The sequence below is a fragment of the Clinocottus analis genome, unplaced genomic scaffold (genome assembly GCF_023055335.1).
Source record: "Clinocottus analis isolate CAN_PGR_092001 unplaced genomic scaffold, fCliAna1.0.p SCAF_11, whole genome shotgun sequence".
Classification (NCBI taxonomy): Eukaryota; Metazoa; Chordata; class Actinopteri; order Perciformes; family Cottidae; genus Clinocottus; species Clinocottus analis.
Genome location: NW_027175832.1, coordinates 17904214 through 17923005, shown reverse-complemented (window position 1 = coordinate 17923005; position 18792 = coordinate 17904214). Strand labels below are relative to the sequence as shown.

Here is an 18792-nt window from a genome sequence, read left to right as displayed (position 1 = left end):
TGTTACTTGGAAGTGTGTTGAGTGGTTAATTACGGAGCTGTTCTGACCCACCTGTTTATCGAGGGCGTGGGCTCTCTCGGCGCTAGAAGATCTCGAGGGCTGCAAACTTCTTTCTTCCGAGTTGCAACGAGATGCGTTGGGAGAGAGGAGGTGGCAGCGCTCCTTGGATCGTCCTCGCTCCCTGTCGCCCTGCTTCCAGTGCTCTGAGCGGGACACTAGAGGGCAGACATTCAGAGGAGAGACAGAGGAGGGTGACATTTGACCTCTCCTGTGTGTTTGTCGATGGCGGATGGGGAAGGGGGGGGTCACAAAACAAACACTTCGTACTACACGCAAGCCGACGTGGTAACAGGCGAGCAGGACTCACCGGCTGCCTTGTAGCTTTTGTGACGAGGTCGATAAACTCTCTCCGGACTTTTCTCCTCCTCCCACAGACCGTTCACCCGCTGATCTGCGACGGCGGAGCCACTGGCGACCTCCGTCTGATGATATGTGAAAAACACACCAACACAAAACGGACACACAGGAACGCACACGGAACATAAACACAGAAAACATTACGCATGCTGGGATCAAGAGGACTATTGCAGAGAGCTTTTTACCGCTTTAGTTAGTGCAGAAATAACATCCGAACAGGCTATTTGGGTTTAGTTTCCTCTATTCTCAAGAGAGAGAGAGAGAGAGAGCTCCAGGTTAGAAGGCATCAGAAGTCAAAGGCCGGAGAACAGAGGAGCAGTGACGCCGTGCTCTGCAAAGGCACGTCGAGAAAAGTCACAGTTTAACTTACAAGTGAAAGGTTTTGCTTTGTGAGTTCAACTTAAGCTTCAAGACAGTGTCTCTGAACCCGGGGGACCCCTCAGCCCCTCAGGGATCACAGGATTACTCTTGCAACAGTGCAACACACATAAGCGGCATATGACATGTGTGAAAACACACAGACATCCATTGTTTTCTATGCGAGCGTGCACGCTGAGGCTCGACACCTCCTCGCTACTGGAGGGCCGTAACAACTTGTAGAATCAGAGCACCCGCTTCAGTCCTGACAACCTCTTTGGCCCCCTGTATAGTCGGGATGAGTCGCCATGTCTGTTCAGGGCTTCAACTGAGGCGGCGGAGATGTGTTTTGCACTTGGCAAACAAGGCAAACGAGTTCCCTCCCTCCAGATGTCCCGTTCCTCTCGCTCCCGATGCATTTTCTCTTCACACATCCGTGGACCTGTTCCTGTCCTGTGCACCAGCTCTCACGGTTGCTTATTGGCACGGATAGTGTTGTGTCCACTTTGTTTGTTTCCAATTTACTGAGCCAGGGCTTTTTTTTCTTCCAGTTCACACACACACACACACACACACGCACACAGAAAGGACACTTCCACGAGGACATCTTCGCTGAATTTAACAAAAAGCATATTGAATTATAGAATCACTGACTGCACCTTTAGATGAACAACAGGAGACATATCTGTGGCAATGCATAGTGCACTTTATACACTGAGCAATACTATTATCATATTTTTGTGCGATCTTTTATATTTTGTGCCTTATTTTTACATATATTGTTTACCCTAAGTGTATGTATGTCTGTGTGTTAAGAGGACCCAGCAAAATAAGCTTTTCATTGTACAGAATAACTGTCTGTTATCTGTGTGTATGACAGTAAAAATATCTTGAATCTTGAATATTTCTACTCTTCAAAATGATCTTCTTGAACTTGATGAATGCTGTTTCCGTTTACCGGCCACGACCTCCACACACAGGTGTGACAAGTCGACAACGATTTGTTAAACAAGTTCAGAAGCGCTGCTGTGAGACACGGCTGCGGTGTCAATGCTTTTAGCCTCATGTGGATCCTCTTTCTTACCAGATCCTGCTGTTGACCGGCGTCCGTGTCGGAGTTTATCGGCGCCAAAAACAGTTCCTGAGGTGAGATGGGGCTCAGAGCCACGAAGCCTCCCCTGGTCCTGCATTGGGGAGGGAGAGAAACAGTAAACACACACATGGATGAACACGCGAATGTGACCGCCGTGTCACATGGAGGCGGACTCACAGGGCGGAGCCTGCGCTGTGGGCCATCATGGGCAGCGTCTGGGCGTTGGACAAAATGTCCTCCGGCAGCGTGGAGGCATCCAGACGCTTGAAGATCAAGCTACTCTTCTGAAATGAGAGAAACGAAAAACAAAATCACACGGCGGTCAGAGGGCTTCAGTCATCTTCATTTTGTTCGTGAAGGTCAAAGGGAGACAAGACAATGACGTAACCTCTAAGTATACAGGTACGTTTGGATGTGACAGCAATATTGGAAACTGGGATGGATTGTAATACTTCTTTAATTGTCTCTTTTTCGCATATGTTGTTTCAATCTTCTTCATATTAAAAGCTAAGGTCATATCGTAGCTAACCATTTAGAGTTTTTTGTTTTTCCATGTTATTAATCAAAAACATGTAATTATGAGTCACACGTCTGTAACTCTGCCGCGAGATTGAATGTGTTAAATTTTTCTTCTCCTTTTTGAAAATGAATTGTGTGAATACATAACGATGGAGATGATGCAGCGCTGACCTGAGCTTCAAGTTGTTGCCTGAGCTTCTTGGCTTTGTTGAGTTTGAAGTAGTCCATTATCATCATGGAGGCGTAGATCTTCCCCACCGTCATGTCCGTATCTGTGAGGGCAGACGCGCCACGTTAACGGTCACTGCTCGTCTCTCAGCATCACATCGAGTATTTCATCCCTACGGAGAGAGCCGGACCTTTGTTGATCGGTACCAGCAGGTCCAAGTTCTTCTGGGGAAGATAAGGCCAAATGATGCTGATCTCTTTCTGGAGTTCACTATCCAGAGCGATGCGGTCCTCGCCGCCTGGAATAAAACATCCACATTCAGCCGCTTTGGCAAATAGAATAAATTACACTGTTGGTTTTTACAGAAGGTGTCAGGAAGTTAATGTTTGCCGTTGTTCAAGAACAGAAACCAAACATATCCTCAAGAAAAACAGTTGTGATCTCACTTAAGAGATATTTTATAACTAAACAATAACTATGGACTAATTCTTAAAACTATCAACTAACTATAATAAAGAAATAACTTTCTTATTTGTGATGATTTGCTGCACGTAAACTGATCCGGATTTAGTTTTTAATTGTTGGTCGAACAAAACAAATGATTTGACATTTTCCCAAATTATTGGACCTTTATAGACCAAATAATAGATCTATTATAAAAGAAATAATGGTCACAAATAAACAATAATCCTCGTTGAACCCTTAAAGGTCACATCACAGTCTTGACTCGGACCTCTGGCTATTTTGATGTCCAAAGCCGTGCGGATGAGCGACATCAGGGTGGAGGTGAAGTGGACGGACATGTCTTCATCCACAGGCATGTTCATCAACACCAACCTCTGAGAGACGGAGAGGAGAGGACAGGACATTCATTTCATCGCTGCAGTGAACACTTCCAGCAAAAAAGATAACTGTCGGTTACATTTCTCTTTTGATCATCCGTAAATGTTCATGCAATAATCAGTTTTTAACTTTATGCACATTATATATTGCTCTTTTCTACTCTGTATATACACTATGATGGATTTATGATTGTACTTGAGGTTTCCTCTTAACGTTGTTAGTACCTTGTAGGCGATCTTAGCCGGACATTTCTTGCCCAGGCCCAGTGGCGGTGACATGTGCGTTAGCATCTCATACATGGCAGTGTAGTGGATACGACCGCTGCAGGGGGAGAGGTGAGGGGAAGCACAGAGAAACAGAAGGTGGAGAGGTTCATGCATCGTGGCATAACACTCAGATCTAACACAGCGAAGACAAGATCCCATTTTAGCATCTTGCCCTGTGGCATTTCAGATCTTTTTTACTGCAATGTTTGAGAAAGACATGGAGACATGGCGGCTTGTTGCGCTGAAAGCGTGCTTTGAGGGCCCTCTGCTGGATAAAGAAAGAACATGACTGATGTTCAGGTCTGCTTGAGTCTCATAAGATCCCAGCCTCACCACGCCAGACGATCATACTCCCCCCAGATCCGAACAAACTCGTCCAGGTGATGGGGACCCAGGATGGAGGAGTCTCGCGTCAGGTACTCAAAGTTGTCCATGATCACAGCCACAAACAGATTCAGCATCTGAGAAAAAAGGGGCATGAAGAAAAGCACTGAGCCAAGACGGCAGAGGATTTCACAAATCTGGAAAAAGCGAGTGTGTGTCTCTTTTGCTGGAGTCCTGACCAGGAAGGAGCTGAAGAAGATGAACGAGACGAAGTAGCAGTACGCAAAGTCCGTCCCGCAGCCTCCCAAGTGGTCTGGAGACGTGGTGAGGGGCGAGATGGAGGTGTCCGGTTCGCACTCCCGACCCGACAGACACGAGAGCATTATCTCCTGCCAGGACTCGCCCGTAGCGCTCCTGGTGGGTTGAACACAAACAAGACACCTGTTAACATCAAATTAAGATCCTTTTTACGAGAAAAGAAAGAGAATTACACTTGAAAGCATTGAAGTGTAGTATTTTTTCCACGAGCCCACCTGAAGAGCAGCATCAGCGCACTGAAAAAGGTCTTAAAGTTGTTGTGTTGGTTGATGTGACTCTCATCATTCAGCTTGATGTTTCCAAACACCTGCAGGACACAAGCCATGCTCATTTTTTATTTTATATATTATATTTAAACAAAGTACAACATTAAAACAATCAGGAACACAAATGACTAAGTCGTTCAAATTACTTAATACAAACATTATTTTAAAAATAATACACAAAATAGCTTTTAAATATCACAAAAACATTTGGATAAATACACAAAACCCCGTCTAAAATGTCCCCTGTTCATTGTTTGGATATTTCTTAGACGGGAATTTTCATTGCTTCATATATTGTTGTGATTATATTTATTTAAATGCATTTTTATATTTAATATTCATTTTCTTTATTTTTTTTCACATGATTGTACCTGTAAACATCTTGACTCTTAAAGACTACATCAGTTTATTTAGTCACATAGTCTGCTATTTGCTTCTTAAAAGTAATGCAGACGTCCTGCTCGTTAATTATTCATTGTGTAATATCAGTGAAAGGATACCTGCATTCCAATGATGGCGTATATGAAGAAAAGCATCGCGATGAGGAGACAGACATACGGAAGAGCCTGTTGGAGAAGAGACAGCGAGGTTCATTAAAACCTGTCGTGAATAACACACGTTGTATTTCTTCACGAGCGTCGTCGTCCTCGGCCTTGTGCGAGGAATTTAAAGTGATGAGAAAGAAGTGAAAAATGTCCCACCTTGAACGATTGGACGAAGGTCCACAGCAAGATGCGGATGGTGTAACCCTGCCGCAGCAGCTTGATCAACCTGGCGGCTCGGAAGAGCTTCAGGAAACTCATGTTGATGGTGTTCACGGACTGAACGGTTGGAGAGAGGGTGACGGAGGAGAGAGACAGCGGGAGGGAGAGTGGCAGACAGACGGGAGAGACAGGATGTAAAAGACAGATGGCGGCGATCATCACAACATGACTTAAGTTGTGAATGGAGGCAGCGATCTTAACACACCAGGCGAAACTTGGAAAGAAAAGGATGTTGCTTTTTAATGCTGGCTATTTGTATGTGTGTTTTTTTTTATTTTTAAATTGTATTATTATTTTTCTGAAGGGTCGCAACATTGTGAAAATGAATGGTGTCTTGGCAGAGTCTTTACCTGTAAATCCACAATTATCTCGCTGATGCTGCCAAGAACGGTGATGAAATCAAAAATATTCCAAGTGTCTCGAAAGTAGTTCTGCAGCAAAAGAAGAAGAAGAAGAAGAAGAAGAAGAAGAAGAAGAAGAAGAAGAAAGAAGTAATTTGACTCAACACAAACACATTCTTTTATCAGAGGAGTTGGGTGTTGTTGTGTCTTGTGTCACACACTCACCACCAAACCAAATGCCATGATCTTGAGCATGCACTCCATGGAGAAGAGGACGGTGAAGGCCGTGTTGAGGTGTTTCAGGACCATGTCGTAGGCCGCCGGGGCCGAGTGGTACTGAAGTGAAAGGAGAGAGCTTTGAATCCACCGACAGACGTGACGAAGTTCACCATGACGGGGTTTTCAAGAAAATATCGGAAGTTCACGGAAGTCAGATCCTCTGCTTTACCTTCATCATGAGGACCACGGTGTTGAGAGCGATCATGACGAGCACCGTGTACTCGAACGACGGCGACGCCACAAAGTGCCACAGTCTGTACTGGAAGGTCTGTCTGTTCTGCGGCATGTAGCGGGTCATCGGCTTGGCGCTGATGGTGAAGTCGATGCAAGCCCTCTGATGGACAGAAACCAAAGAAAACAGACAGGAATGAATGTGTGTAGATGGGTTTGTAAGCGTGTGTGTGTGTGTGTGTGTGTGTGTGTGTGTGTGTAGGTTGTTCACCTCGTTCTTCTCCAGACTGCACTCCTGGATCATCTTGTCCCCCTGCTCCTGGAAGGTGATGATGATCAGAGCCACGAAGATGTTGACGAAGAAGAACGGGAAGACCACGAAGTAGACCACGTAGAAAACGGACATCTCCATGCGGTTCCCCCGACTCGGCCCCATGCTCTCCTCCGTGACGTCGGTGGAGTGCTGCAGGACCCTGTCGGGGGAGAAAGAGCGCTCCGTTTTGTCTTTTTTTTATTTTTTATTTTACAACACCGCTTACATTTTGACCCTTTAAGTTTCTCGGCTTACTGAGGCCATCCCTCTCCGGTTGAGACGGTGAACAGTGTGAGGAGGGCCCAGCAGACGTTGTCGTAGTGAAACTCGTGTCTCTTCCACTCTCTCCTCTTCACCTCCTTCTTGTCTCTGCTGTAGTCGATGTAGTAGCCTCTGTAGGGAGCAGAGCGGCCCCCGAGGGTCATTGTTTCACTTAAACATCCACTGATGGAACCAGCAGTTTGAATGATGGGTAAGACATTAAAGCTTTTGTTACGTGGAAATACTGTTAACAGGTGAGCTGCAGACAAGTATAAAGTATCTGCATGTAGAGTATAAAGACTGAGGAGCCATTTTCTGGCATATTGTGAGCCGATTGTGACAGGACTTTTTTCATAAAACGAGAGTGGTAACGAAATGAACTACTCTTAATTTTCTGGTTGGATTTTTTTACATTTTTTTTGTATCTTTGTCTGGGGAAAAGACAACGCAACTCTCATACATATGGCAGCATGTCGGAGACATGCACTGTGTACAAATGTAATTAAAATACCTACATCCAGTAATATAATATGTGTTATTCTGATATGGGTCATTCTGCCTCATGAGCATGTTAACCTTTGGTACTTAAACGCATGCAGAATTTTGAATGCATGACTTTTTACTGTCACAGAATATTTCTACTCTGCGGCATGGCTTCTTTTACTCCAGAAATAGTTTCTGGAGTTCCTCTTTCCGCCAGCGGTTTTGCATGAATCCACTTACTGGCATTCCTTCTCCGTATTCATGGAGCTGTCGGTGCAGTAGAAGAACTTCCCCTTGAAGAGCTGCACGGCGATGACGGCAAAGATGAACATGAAGAGCTGGTACACGATGAGGATGTTGAAGACGTTCTTCAGAGATGTGACCACACAGTCGAAAACAGCCTGCGGAGAAGAGAGACGAGGGAGGTGGGAAAGGAAGCACAACATCCCAAAAAGCAAATACTGGAGAGTGTGAGGATCAGCAAACCTTGAGTTTAGGAAGGCGCTTGATGGTTTTAAGAGGCCGAAGAACCCTCAAAACTCGGAGGGACTTTATTGTCTTGATGTCTCTGCCTTTGTTGTTTCTGTGGACATTGCAAACACAGCACTTAGGAACCTCGTTGTTTCCTAAAACTAGTGCTCAAGGACAAATGGCAGAGACACATTCAAAAACGGCGGAAAAAAGAAAAAACACACTGAAAGCAAAAAAGTCCAACACAAGAGCATCTCAAAAGGCACAATGAAACACACAGTGTGTTTGCACCGAGCCCAGCAGGTGCCACGGGTAAGAGTTTTGATAATTTGTATCCTTGAAATATACTAAGTGTGAAAAGAAATGACGAATAAGTTCACTTGCATTCATAATGTGTCCTATTCATACAATATGTACTTTAAACACACACGCTTGAGCTTTCTGTGTGTGCGTGTGTGTGTGGTAAAGAGTCTGAACAGAGCTATGTGGACACACTTTGTGCACCTCACCGTGTTCCAGTTTAGTGAATATAGGATTATCTTTTATTAATTATTCTGCAAAAATGAATCACATGAAGGTCAAAATCAACAAATTATCGAGCCTGTTTACGTTGACACCTGTCGGGCTCTGTAGTTTGGTGAGATTTAGGACAGACAACAAAACAACAAAAACACACTGAATACAGAGAGGGAAGAAAAAAAATCACAGACGTGAAAATAGGAAAAAATGAATAAAAAGCTTATGGGAGACGTTTACATTTAGTGTGGCTGAATGTTTTTACCCCATCACATTCCTGGAAGCCCCAACAGTGACACAATCCACAGGAACAACAGAGAAAAGTTGAGGCATAAAGAGAGATACACTGTGAGCAAAGCTCGGAGGATCACAGCTATATTCACAACAGAGAAATGTACATACGATACACTCCTCTACAGTACAACAAAAGGCACAAAAGGTTTAGTAAGTTGGGGATTAGAGATGCAACGATTGTCATTTTATTGGCGGATTCCGGTTTATAAAAATAATCCCACTGGAATAAATGTCTGATTTCGTTTTTTTTTTTTTACGGTTTATTTTGGACTTGTAGTGGTGACAGATTGCGTGCTCTGTGTCTTCGTCATGTGACGTTACCGTCTGCGTCGCTGTGTAAAAAAAAAAAAGCAGATCGGCCTCGATCGGTTACTGGCCGATCTGCTTAAAAAAAAAAACCTCCGGCAGCCAATCGATCGATGCATTTCTAAAGGGAACGCCGAGGAGAAGCATCTCCTGACGGCTGTTTAGCTTCTCTCTCCACCCGTGTGCAAACAGAGGAACCGTAGTGACTCCTAAATCTGAAGTTAAACATTTCACAGCACCGTGCGACGCCTCCATCTTTGCAGTTTTTGAGCTGCAATGTAAATACATTTTTTCTTTTTTTTCCCAAGCTGCAAAAGGCGTCTCTCTGAGCTGAAGGTCGTTTATAACAATACAGTAAAACGCTCAGAAAACTGATTTGCCGCAGTGAGTCAGTCATTAGTCATCGGCGGGCAGCACTATGTAGTGACTCACGTCAGAGCAAAGGCAATCAGAGCTCCCACCACCACAATGAAGTCCAGGATGTTCCACATGTCTCGGAAGTAAGAGCCGTCGTGCAGAATGAGACCCTGGTCTATCATCTGGAGGACAAACAACACACCCACAAGGACACACAGAGCCAACCGATTAAATACGCACGGGGGCCAAAACACCCCTGAGTGCATCTCGAGTACGTTTCAAGCCTTTAAAAGTGTGATTGCCGTCGTCGAAGGTGGAGAACGCACGTGTTTCAGTTACCCACCTTGATGATCATTTCAAAGGTGAACACTCCGGTGAAGACGTAATCAAAATAACGGAGGACCTGGATCGTTTACGGACATAGAAAATACATATTGTTTAGCAAAAAACGACTTCTCTGATGCACATAATACTGCATATGAATATGTACTTGTCATTGGATGAAAGATCAGCATTTATTTGGTTTGTGATAACAGCAAAATATCAACTTTCCGGCAAACTAACTGAAACCTGAGGCAACTTAACATGGAGGATATTTCTTGAGCCGTTATTCTCAGTGTTTTTGCAGCTGTGCCCGTGCTGGTTTTCAGATGGTTAAGCTACTCTTTAAGTTCTTCTATTCGCCTTCAAGAGCAGCGCAGATGTCGAGTCACAGTCTGTGGCGAAAACCAAAAAGCCATCCCAAAAGACGAGGAAATGACTGGCAGCCGAGTCCGTGAGCGGGTGTGGACTATACTCTCGACACTCTCTGTGACACAAAGTTGTGAAAAACAAACGGCGCACTTATTTTTCATCTTGCGTGCGCGTGAAACCAAATGTGTCGTGACACATTGTTGCTGGGAGTGTGATGTCAACTTGAGATCAAACAGTAAACCTGGAAGCGAAACACTTCCTCGCTGGTGTTTCAGATTTTCATTCATTCTGTTTCAGTGTTTGGGGAATAATTGCTTCCTTGAGGACGAACGTGGATGGAGCGATCGAGTGGCAGCGGCGGTCAGTGTGGAACCGTCAGATCCCCTCAGACATCCACTGTTTTATCCAAATGCAGCCGTGAATACAACCACAAACACACGGACGGATGTCTTTATCTCACCTTGTTCCTGTCTGAATTGGTGCACACGGGGTCCTCAGCAGCCAGAGCAATGCTGCTCGCCACGATCACCAGGAGGATGATCATCTCAAAGTATCGCATCGTGACCACGTAGTGACAGACCTTCCGGATGCTACAGAGGGAGAAGATGTTTGTTTGTTTTTTGTTGATGAAAGAGGGCCAACAATTAAGGATTTGGTGGGTTTCTGTAGCGTCTTACGGGTTGGAGGCTTTGAAGATGAACATGCTATCCGGAGCTGCGGATTTGGGAGGAATTGGAGGTTCCTCCTCCTCCTCTTCCTCCTCCTCCTCCTCCTCCTCCTCCTCATACTCCGTCTCGTCCTCTTTGTCTGTCTGTTCGGAACTGTATGCCTCCAACTCTTTACTGTTCACTAAAAAAACCCAGACAGAGGTGCGAGAGGAGAGAACAGAACGCTTCTTCAGCTGTGCATGGACGATGGATGATGAAGAAAGAGCGGCGTGAGTCACGGCGGATTCATAGAAAAAGACTGTAGATCTCTGAGGCAGATGTCAAACACCCACACGCGGTGATCCCGACACTGAATCCCACTTTTACGATGCGCAGTAAAAGGAGCGTGACTGCGGTGGGAAGCGAGCGGTGGGAAGCTTACCTGTCATGGGCGTGAGCTCCAGCAGCGGCTGAGCGGCGGACATTTCGATGGCCACGCTCCCCGCCTTGTCGCGCTTGATGGAGACGGGGCGGCTCTCGGACTCGATGGCCCTCACGGTGAACTCCGTGGCCTCCAAGGCGGCCTCCACGGGGACGTTGTGGCCTTCGCCCTGCTCTTCCGACCAGGACTCCAGCCGCTGCTCACACTGGGGAGGATCAGGGACGTCTCTGAAATGTGAAAGAGACGAGTTGAATCGGCGCGACGGACGTGGAAATTTGTCCCGAAGAAAGAATTGTGCAGAAGTTCTTGTCGACTGAACTCAAGCATGTTTGTGTCATTTTCTGATGAACATTCATTTAATCTGAAAATGTAGTTTTAGCAACGCTCGCGGCTTGTCTCTGCAGATGGCAAAGTCCATCGGTCAACCAGTTCTGTCTTAAGTGTTTCTATTGAATGGACTGCCAAGAACATTTAAATTTGTCCTGATGAAAAACCTGCAAAACGAACAACATCGGCCTCCCACGAAGCAATATGAAGCCTCAGCAGTTACACAACACAACCACAGTTACTCTATGTTGCACTAAAAAGATCAGAAACTTTGGTAAATACGCACTTCATTAGTCAAACCCAGACTTCAGAAGCCTCATTTAATTCAACTCAACTGCTGTGAGAATGCATTTTTGCATGAATAGATTGTGGATTTTGTCTCATCCCGTATGACGGGATATCTTCTCGGGTACTAACTTGTTGTCCGTGTACGTGAATAATGTCTTGAGAACGACTGAAAACATAAAACCATGTATGAAAGAGCATCTTTTAAAAGATCATTACGACGTAAAGGGGGATGAAATACAAACAAACGATCATCCCTCTTCTTGAGATCAGCCTTACCGTCGACAATCGTCTCCAACTTCTGCGTACGGGTTGGCGATGCACGCTCCGCAGTCGTCCTGGCCGGCGCCTCCTTCTGCCTCCGCGTCCTTCTTCTCCTCTTTGTCGTCCTTCTCCTCCCTCTCGTCCAGCGTCTTCCTCTCCTGGCTGCGCGACCGCCTGACTTGCGGCACCTCGTGCGGCGCCTGGGTGCAGTCCAGGCTCTTGGCCTCGGCGCGAGCGTCGCGGTGCCGGTGCCGTCTGTGCCGGGCCCCCTCGTCCGGCCCCTGGCTGGGTCTGAACTTGCGGGCCATCCTGTGCCGGCCCCCGCCCGCCGCCCGGTGGTTGGCTCCTCCCGCTTTCTCCTCGCTCAGGTTCACCAGGGGCTCGCCGGCCGGCGGCTCGGGGATGGGGATGGCCACCGACATCGGGGGCTCGGGGAGGGGCATCCCCGCGGACATGGGGGACCCCGGCAGGTGGGCCGGGCCGGCCTCCGGGCCCAGGTGCGGGATGGTGGGGGTTTCGGCGGTGTCTTCCGTCTGGGCCGCGCACAGCTCCTCCCTGCTGGCCATCTGCCGGCGTTTGCGTAGCTGGTTGGCTCGCTGCTCCCACACCGACATGTTCACCTTCCTCCTCCTCTCGCGGCGGGTGACGAAGGTGTTGGAGCTCTTGAGGGGCTGCTCGTCCGACGGCCCCGTCCGGTCATCGGGCTCCTCCGGGAAGTTCGGCCGGCCTCGGTGGATGGCTCGTTTCCTGTATAGGTAGGGTCTTCTCCTCCCACTGAGGACCACAATGGATTTCATATCAATATGCAGCAGAAGGGCGCTCACATTTTAAGGAATTGTTGACAGGAAACATCAAGACTTGCGTCCATTTAGCGGGACCAGTTATGTGAAAGAATATTCAAACAAATCAAATAAAAGTATCAAGAAAAGGACAGACCTTTTCTGTGAATTAATGTTAGTTAATCAGTAACGTAACAAAATAAAATCCCCATGTGAAATTATGCAAAATACTTGAAGCTAAAACATACAAATACACCCCAAAGGAATTTAAAATGAAAATACCTGAGAGGTAAAGGACAGATAAAAGAAGAACAACCACAAGAACAAAGGAGGAAAGGTGCAGGGCTGAAGTACAGAGTGTAGAAAAAAATCTCACTAATTGAGTAGAGGAAAACTCAAGGGAGGATTTCTGTGAGACAGAGATGCATTCAATTATACTTACTGGTATTCAGATTCTTTTGTTGTCCATGTAATCAATGAATGATTATTTGAAAACAAGACATTAGTGTTTTACAACATACACAGAACATTTGTAGTGACACCGAACAAAATGTGTAACAGGGGCTGCAGAGCGTGTGCAGGTTGAAAAGGGACTGAAATCAGTTATTTAACTTTAATAATGTGAAGTTAGCATTCAGACTCACGGCCTTCACCATGAAATGCTTTCGTAACTGAAGGGTTTAAGGTTCAAGTTGACTGGAAAGCCGGCAGATTGTCAGAATACACGACATTTTGGTTCAGAGCCACATAACAGGCATAAAAACAAAGACAACGTGGTGGAACCAGCAAAACGCTGCAACACAGCAGAGTCAGCGTCTTGATGGCTGCAGCACGTACAGGACTAACACTCAAATATGTAACAAACAAATGATACATTCAGTGTCACAGCGAGTCAGTTATCTGCCATTGCAGAGGTGATTATGTGCCCTTTTCTCTCACTTTATGGAGTTATATAGTGTTTTTATTTGTATGTCTTTTGTCTGTAGTGCAGTTTTGGGGAACATGCTACACAAAAGAACAGGTTATTGTGTTTTAATATACACGATTTTAAGGAGTTTAAAAGGATCCACCATCATTTCACCAGGGCTTTTCCATATGTTAGCTAATATCTGCCTATCACGTCAAAAGTATTGCTTGCTGTAATATAGATTTTATAGAAGTACGGGTGTCTCCCCATTTAGATGTGGTATAAAAATCAGCTTGCAGAGACTTAAAACACTATAAGTAATTATTTCAAATATTCCAATAGTCCAAATGATGGGTTTTTATATAGGATATGGAAGAACTTATGATTACACATGCGTAACATGAACAGGAATTATGGTGGGGAATAACACTTACTATCAGTTAATTAACTGAGACGAGATATTTAACTCCACACTGAGGTAATATGTCGCGCGGGTGTGAATCAGTAACACCTGCACAGCTCCTCCAGACAGTATGAAGCTAGTTCTGTGCAATCAAGACAATTAACAGCAATTAACCGCATGCTTTCCATAAATTCCCATATGTGTTGGGTTTAACACTTCTAAATTGGTTACCAACCGAAGAAAAGTTTAGATTTGGAAGCAATTTTCCACCTAACTTAGGTTAAAAAAAAGTGCTAAATAGGGAATTTAGAGCATTTCCATTGACTGAGCAGCAGCACGGCTCTTAACATTAGCTGGCGGCTCACAGCTAACGATGCTAACAGTGCAAACAACACTGTGGTCAAGTGAGCCCTCATCCCCCGAGTGAGCTGCATGCATGAAAATGAATTCTACGGTGGCTTAAATAGCACAAAAAGCATTCAGCGTAATTTCCCAATATCCCAATATTCAAACAGCAATAAAAACAGAGCCTTAAATCTGTGAAGTCAAATTACAACGCGGTCTTGTTCAGGATGTACAGGTATATGGCCTTGAGATTTAACTGTACAGTTTTGGAGAAAAGTGATTTCAAAGTCAGCTTTAATGCCATAATGATATACTCATAATGTCACAATTTCCAATATTCAAAGGGCTATAAAAACAGATCCTTTATTACATGTAAGCTGACTTTGAAGTCACTTTTCTCCAAAACTGTACAGTAAAATCTCAAGGCCATGAACATGTGCATGGCAGAGGTCATCATGAACAAGGCTGCTTTGTAACTTTACAAGTTTAAGGATCTGTTTTTACAGCCCTTTGAATATTGGAAATTGTGACATTATGAATATCATTATGGCATTCAAGCTGACTTTAAAGTCACTTTTCATTTGAACATTGTGACAATTGTTATATATGATTTTCCAACAACAACATTTTGAAGGCGACAAACATGAAATAACTGCAGAAATTACTTATATCAACTAAGTTTCTGCAAGTTGATTTTCATATTGTTATGGCATGTACTACAAATACATGTCCATCTGGTTAAGCTGGAAAAACACATTTGTGAGTCTGTAATGATATAACATAATTTGGAAAATCTAGCGAGCAATGGAAATACCCAGAGTTTGCAGCTAATGGTGTAAAACATGCGAAAATAACGAGGGCAGTCCTAATTGAGACAGGCCAGTGCTTAATGTTAACTAACATTTAATTAACACTCAAGTACCCTTTAGCGATCGCTGTGTTAGGAATCACCACTCCGGGTCATTAATGCCCCCGATGTGACATGTGCTGTCGTAACAGCGACTCCATCGTCACAGCGGATCACCAAGTCGTACTAAGTAGGGAATCTTGGTCAACATCTGACACGCGGCGAAGTGTGCCTCCTCCCAGTAGAGTGACACACCGCTCACACACACACAAACCATTGAAGACGACTTCCTGCCCTCCTCCTGACTTACTGGATCATTAGACCTGCGGGAAAGCCACCGGGTCATCGGAAAGGAGCAGGAGGTCGGGGAGGAATCTCATTAACAAAGGAGGCTGCCCGGTGCCACTCGCAGGCCAAAAGACGGTTTTAGAAGGAGAGTTTCAGCAATCGGGGTCATGCTTTGAATCAGGCACATTCATTAAACATTCAGAATCATGGCGTCGACGCTTCAGACATGCCTTTTCTAACTTTGCATTCATCATGCAACTGAGGAGCAGACCGAGCAAACGCCAGTTACGCCGTCAACTGGTTCTCAGACTATACACATATGTATGGATACATATTTATCTCATTCGCCACACCTGATTGGTTTTTACACTTCTTCTCTGCGTTGACATGTCAAATTGAGGACCACGGCCAGTTCTCCCACAAGCAGCCGCATTGCATCCTAAGTAGGTTCAAGCTCGATATTCACTGCTGTTGCAAAGAGGCGGAACAATTTGAAGGATCGTGACGATTTCTTTTGTACTTTCTCAAGAGGAGAGCTGATCTGAGAAACAGTCACACACTCACGACGTCGCTCTCCTTGAGAGCGTCGCATCCTCAAACGCTCGTTTCGTGAGCTGTTAAACAATAACTTACTCAGATATCAGGCCATCTCTGCCTCTGGCATATCTCTGGTTGAAGAACTCCTCCTCCTCCTCTTCATCCTGACAAATATACAGATGTAATGTTTTCACTGGAATAAAGCTATTAAAACTTGTTGAGCTTTTTTATATCAGATCACAAGATACAAATGAAGAAACAATCATGGTAGAAATACCCCTAAAAAACATGTTGGGTTTCAAATTAAACATAAAAATCAAGGCTACAACAATATATAATCTCTGTGTACAACCTCTAAACACAACTCAAACAATAAATAGGATTAGGGTTAAGGCTTAAAGGGAAACATACATAACTGAAGGTGTGCGCTGCATGAATAAATATAATAGTTTGACCGCTACAGCGGTGCTAAAAGCAAACCTTTGTCAGCTCCTGTGCGTTGGCCAGATTATCCACAGCGATGGCCAGAAAGACGTTCAGCAGTGTGTCTGTCGAGAAGGCAGGTAAGAACAAACGCACCAAACTGTGGGGACCTACTGGCATACTGATAAGACTGGAGAAGATGTTCAGCTTGTCAGGCAAAACAATGTCAAATCAATTACCAGTCGTTATGCTAAGCTAAGCCAACCGGCAGAGATCGGAAAAACGAGAGGAGCTTCGATCTTCTCATCCGACTCTCTGCAGGACCGTGAACAAGTGCCCTTTTTGCCAAAAATATGATGCGATGTTGTGAATCCACCCAACAGAACACTGAGTATTTTTAAATTAGCATTAAACTCAAAATGTACGCAGCGGCAACAGCAATCCAGTGAAATAAAATATGATAATATCAGTTCGGATCGATAAAATCCAGCTGGCATTTTGAGCTTGAACTTTTGACGGAATATTTTGCTAATAATTGCCTGCACACTTCAACTGAGGTCACATTTTGAATGCGGGGCTTTTGTTTGCGATTGAGTATCGTTGTTCCGCAGCATCGCTGCTTTTTCTCAAGTGAATAACTTCTTCCAGAGCCGAGATGCCGCTTCAGGGCTGCCCGGCCCACGTTTGAAGGGTCAGTGAGGATACAGTTTCCAAACAAGGTGAGCACTATGAAGTAGATGGAGGACCACATGCCGTACTGCACTCCGCCCTGCGAGCGGATCCCGTTATACATCACCTCGTTCCAGTCCTCACCCGTCAGGATCTGCAGGCAAACGCACAGAGCATTTAGCGTGAATAATTACATCGCTCGTATTCGATCGGCCTAAAAATACATGAAAACAGGAGACGTGTGCTCTGTCTGCAAACCAGCTCGAGATATGGTATTAAAAAACCACAGCGAGAGAGGTAATTACTATGTGTGCTGATCAAAACACTGTTCCGCGGCGCGGTTGTGTGTTTTTTTTTTTTTTAAAGCTGATTCTTATGTGGATTCGTTTACGTTTTCCCTCGTCTGATATTCATGTGCGCATATGTGCGCATGGATGTGTGGGATGATAGCGGAGGCAGGAGGAGGAGGGGGAGGAGGGGGGGAGCAAGTGAGCAGAGTTGTTTAATCTGCGCCTGGGGTGAGAAATATACCCAGGGTGCAATGTGTCATGGAGAGCGGGCAGAATGAGGGGATCTGTGGGAGCCAAACCTGAAACACTGTCATGATGGCAGCTGGAAACGTGTCAAAGTTGGTGGGAGTGTAATCTTCAAAGATAAACCTAGAGAAGAGGCAGATAGAAAAGCAGGGTCAGATATGACCGAGGAAGAATAGGAGGAGGAAGAAGAGGAGGAGGAGGAGGATGCTGAGCTATTTTCATCCGGATACGTCATTTCCTCTCCTCTTCATCATTGATGAAACTGCTGTTCGTTTTTTTTCTTCTTCAAATTAAAGAACGGAGAAGAAAGTTGTACTCGATTTCGCCAGTTTTGAAGGCTTTTTTTTACTCACCTTCCTCCAAAAAGCTGCATGCCCAGCAGAGCAAACACCACGATGAAGAGGAAGAGCAGAAACAGAAGGCTGATGATGGACTTCATGGAGCTCATGAGGGACACAACCAGGTTCCTGAGAGAGGCCCAGTATCTGACAGGAGGAAATCACAGACTGTTTTGTTGTTGTTTTTTTGACAGAACTCTGTGGAAATACACAAATATGCAACTATATACAGTTATTTGAGCTGAAATGCAGTACTTTTAGTTGCCCTGGACTTACTTAGTGATTTTAAAAATCCTCAAAAGCCTCAGGGCTCGCAGGACGCTGATCCCAAATGACATGCCGGGCCTGAAGAAGCCCCAAACCACCTCAAAGATGCTGCCGACAATGACCTGGAAAAAAACAAAAGATGTTCTTTATCTGGCTGGCAGCAAACCTTTCTTCATCTGGAGTAAATTACAACTTGCACTGGGGATTTGAACACCTTCTAAAACCATGTGGCACCGTATTGTTATATAGTACTGTTTTTTTTTCAATGGAGTCTGATGGATGGAGCATAAAGGATGTAACAGCTTCAATTCCCTGTTGGAAAGGGCCTTCTGACCCCGAGTCAAGGCAGCGGAAATACTCTAAAGCGTACAGGCAAACTAATATAGATGTCTTATCTTATCTTAAAATAGGGTTTGCTACTTAATTGAATGATCAAAAACATCTTCCCAAGTAATGAGGATAACCCACACTCCTTATTTTGCACCTGAAATTCCAACTTTTCTTTTTTTTTCGTGTAAAATGGAGCCAGAATAAGGATATTTATGACCTCACCCCACAGTCGAAGCAGTTGAAAGATGAATGGAAGTAGAGCCGGAAACCCAGACCGTACATTTTCAAAAACATCTCAGCCAAAAACAGCCCCAGGAAAACAAACTCTGCATAGTCT

At 44.9% G+C, this 18792-nt stretch overlaps 1 protein-coding gene across 2 annotated transcripts in view; it reads right to left on the bottom strand.

The window, feature by feature from the left end:
• The window catches only part of cacna1eb (calcium channel, voltage-dependent, R type, alpha 1E subunit b), a 50525-nt gene that overhangs the window by 1893 nt on the left and 29840 nt on the right, over positions 1-18792 (bottom strand). For both annotated transcript variants that reach the window (XM_068604057.1, XM_068604065.1), the window contains 33 exons: positions 18678-18790; positions 18135-18247; positions 17874-18005; positions 17574-17643; positions 17021-17138; positions 16373-16440; positions 15989-16056; positions 11802-12560; positions 10911-11137; positions 10499-10670; positions 10282-10411; positions 9472-9531; positions 9204-9310; positions 7671-7767; positions 7425-7585; positions 6696-6833; positions 6399-6600; positions 6126-6290; positions 5903-6013; positions 5687-5767; positions 5274-5393; positions 5073-5138; positions 4522-4613; positions 4228-4402; positions 3998-4125; positions 3623-3719; positions 3289-3394; positions 2746-2853; positions 2558-2658; positions 2045-2151; positions 1859-1958; positions 368-482; positions 52-215 (listed from right to left, as the gene is read on the bottom strand). In XM_068604057.1, the coding sequence (XP_068460158.1) occupies positions 52-215; positions 368-482; positions 1859-1958; positions 2045-2151; positions 2558-2658; positions 2746-2853; positions 3289-3394; positions 3623-3719; positions 3998-4125; positions 4228-4402; positions 4522-4613; positions 5073-5138; positions 5274-5393; positions 5687-5767; positions 5903-6013; positions 6126-6290; positions 6399-6600; positions 6696-6833; positions 7425-7585; positions 7671-7767; positions 9204-9310; positions 9472-9531; positions 10282-10411; positions 10499-10670; positions 10911-11137; positions 11802-12560; positions 15989-16056; positions 16373-16440; positions 17021-17138; positions 17574-17643; positions 17874-18005; positions 18135-18247; positions 18678-18790 (4571 nt within the window). The remainder of the gene's footprint in view (positions 1-51; positions 216-367; positions 483-1858; positions 1959-2044; positions 2152-2557; positions 2659-2745; positions 2854-3288; positions 3395-3622; positions 3720-3997; positions 4126-4227; positions 4403-4521; positions 4614-5072; positions 5139-5273; positions 5394-5686; positions 5768-5902; positions 6014-6125; positions 6291-6398; positions 6601-6695; positions 6834-7424; positions 7586-7670; positions 7768-9203; positions 9311-9471; positions 9532-10281; positions 10412-10498; positions 10671-10910; positions 11138-11801; positions 12561-15988; positions 16057-16372; positions 16441-17020; positions 17139-17573; positions 17644-17873; positions 18006-18134; positions 18248-18677; positions 18791-18792) is intronic.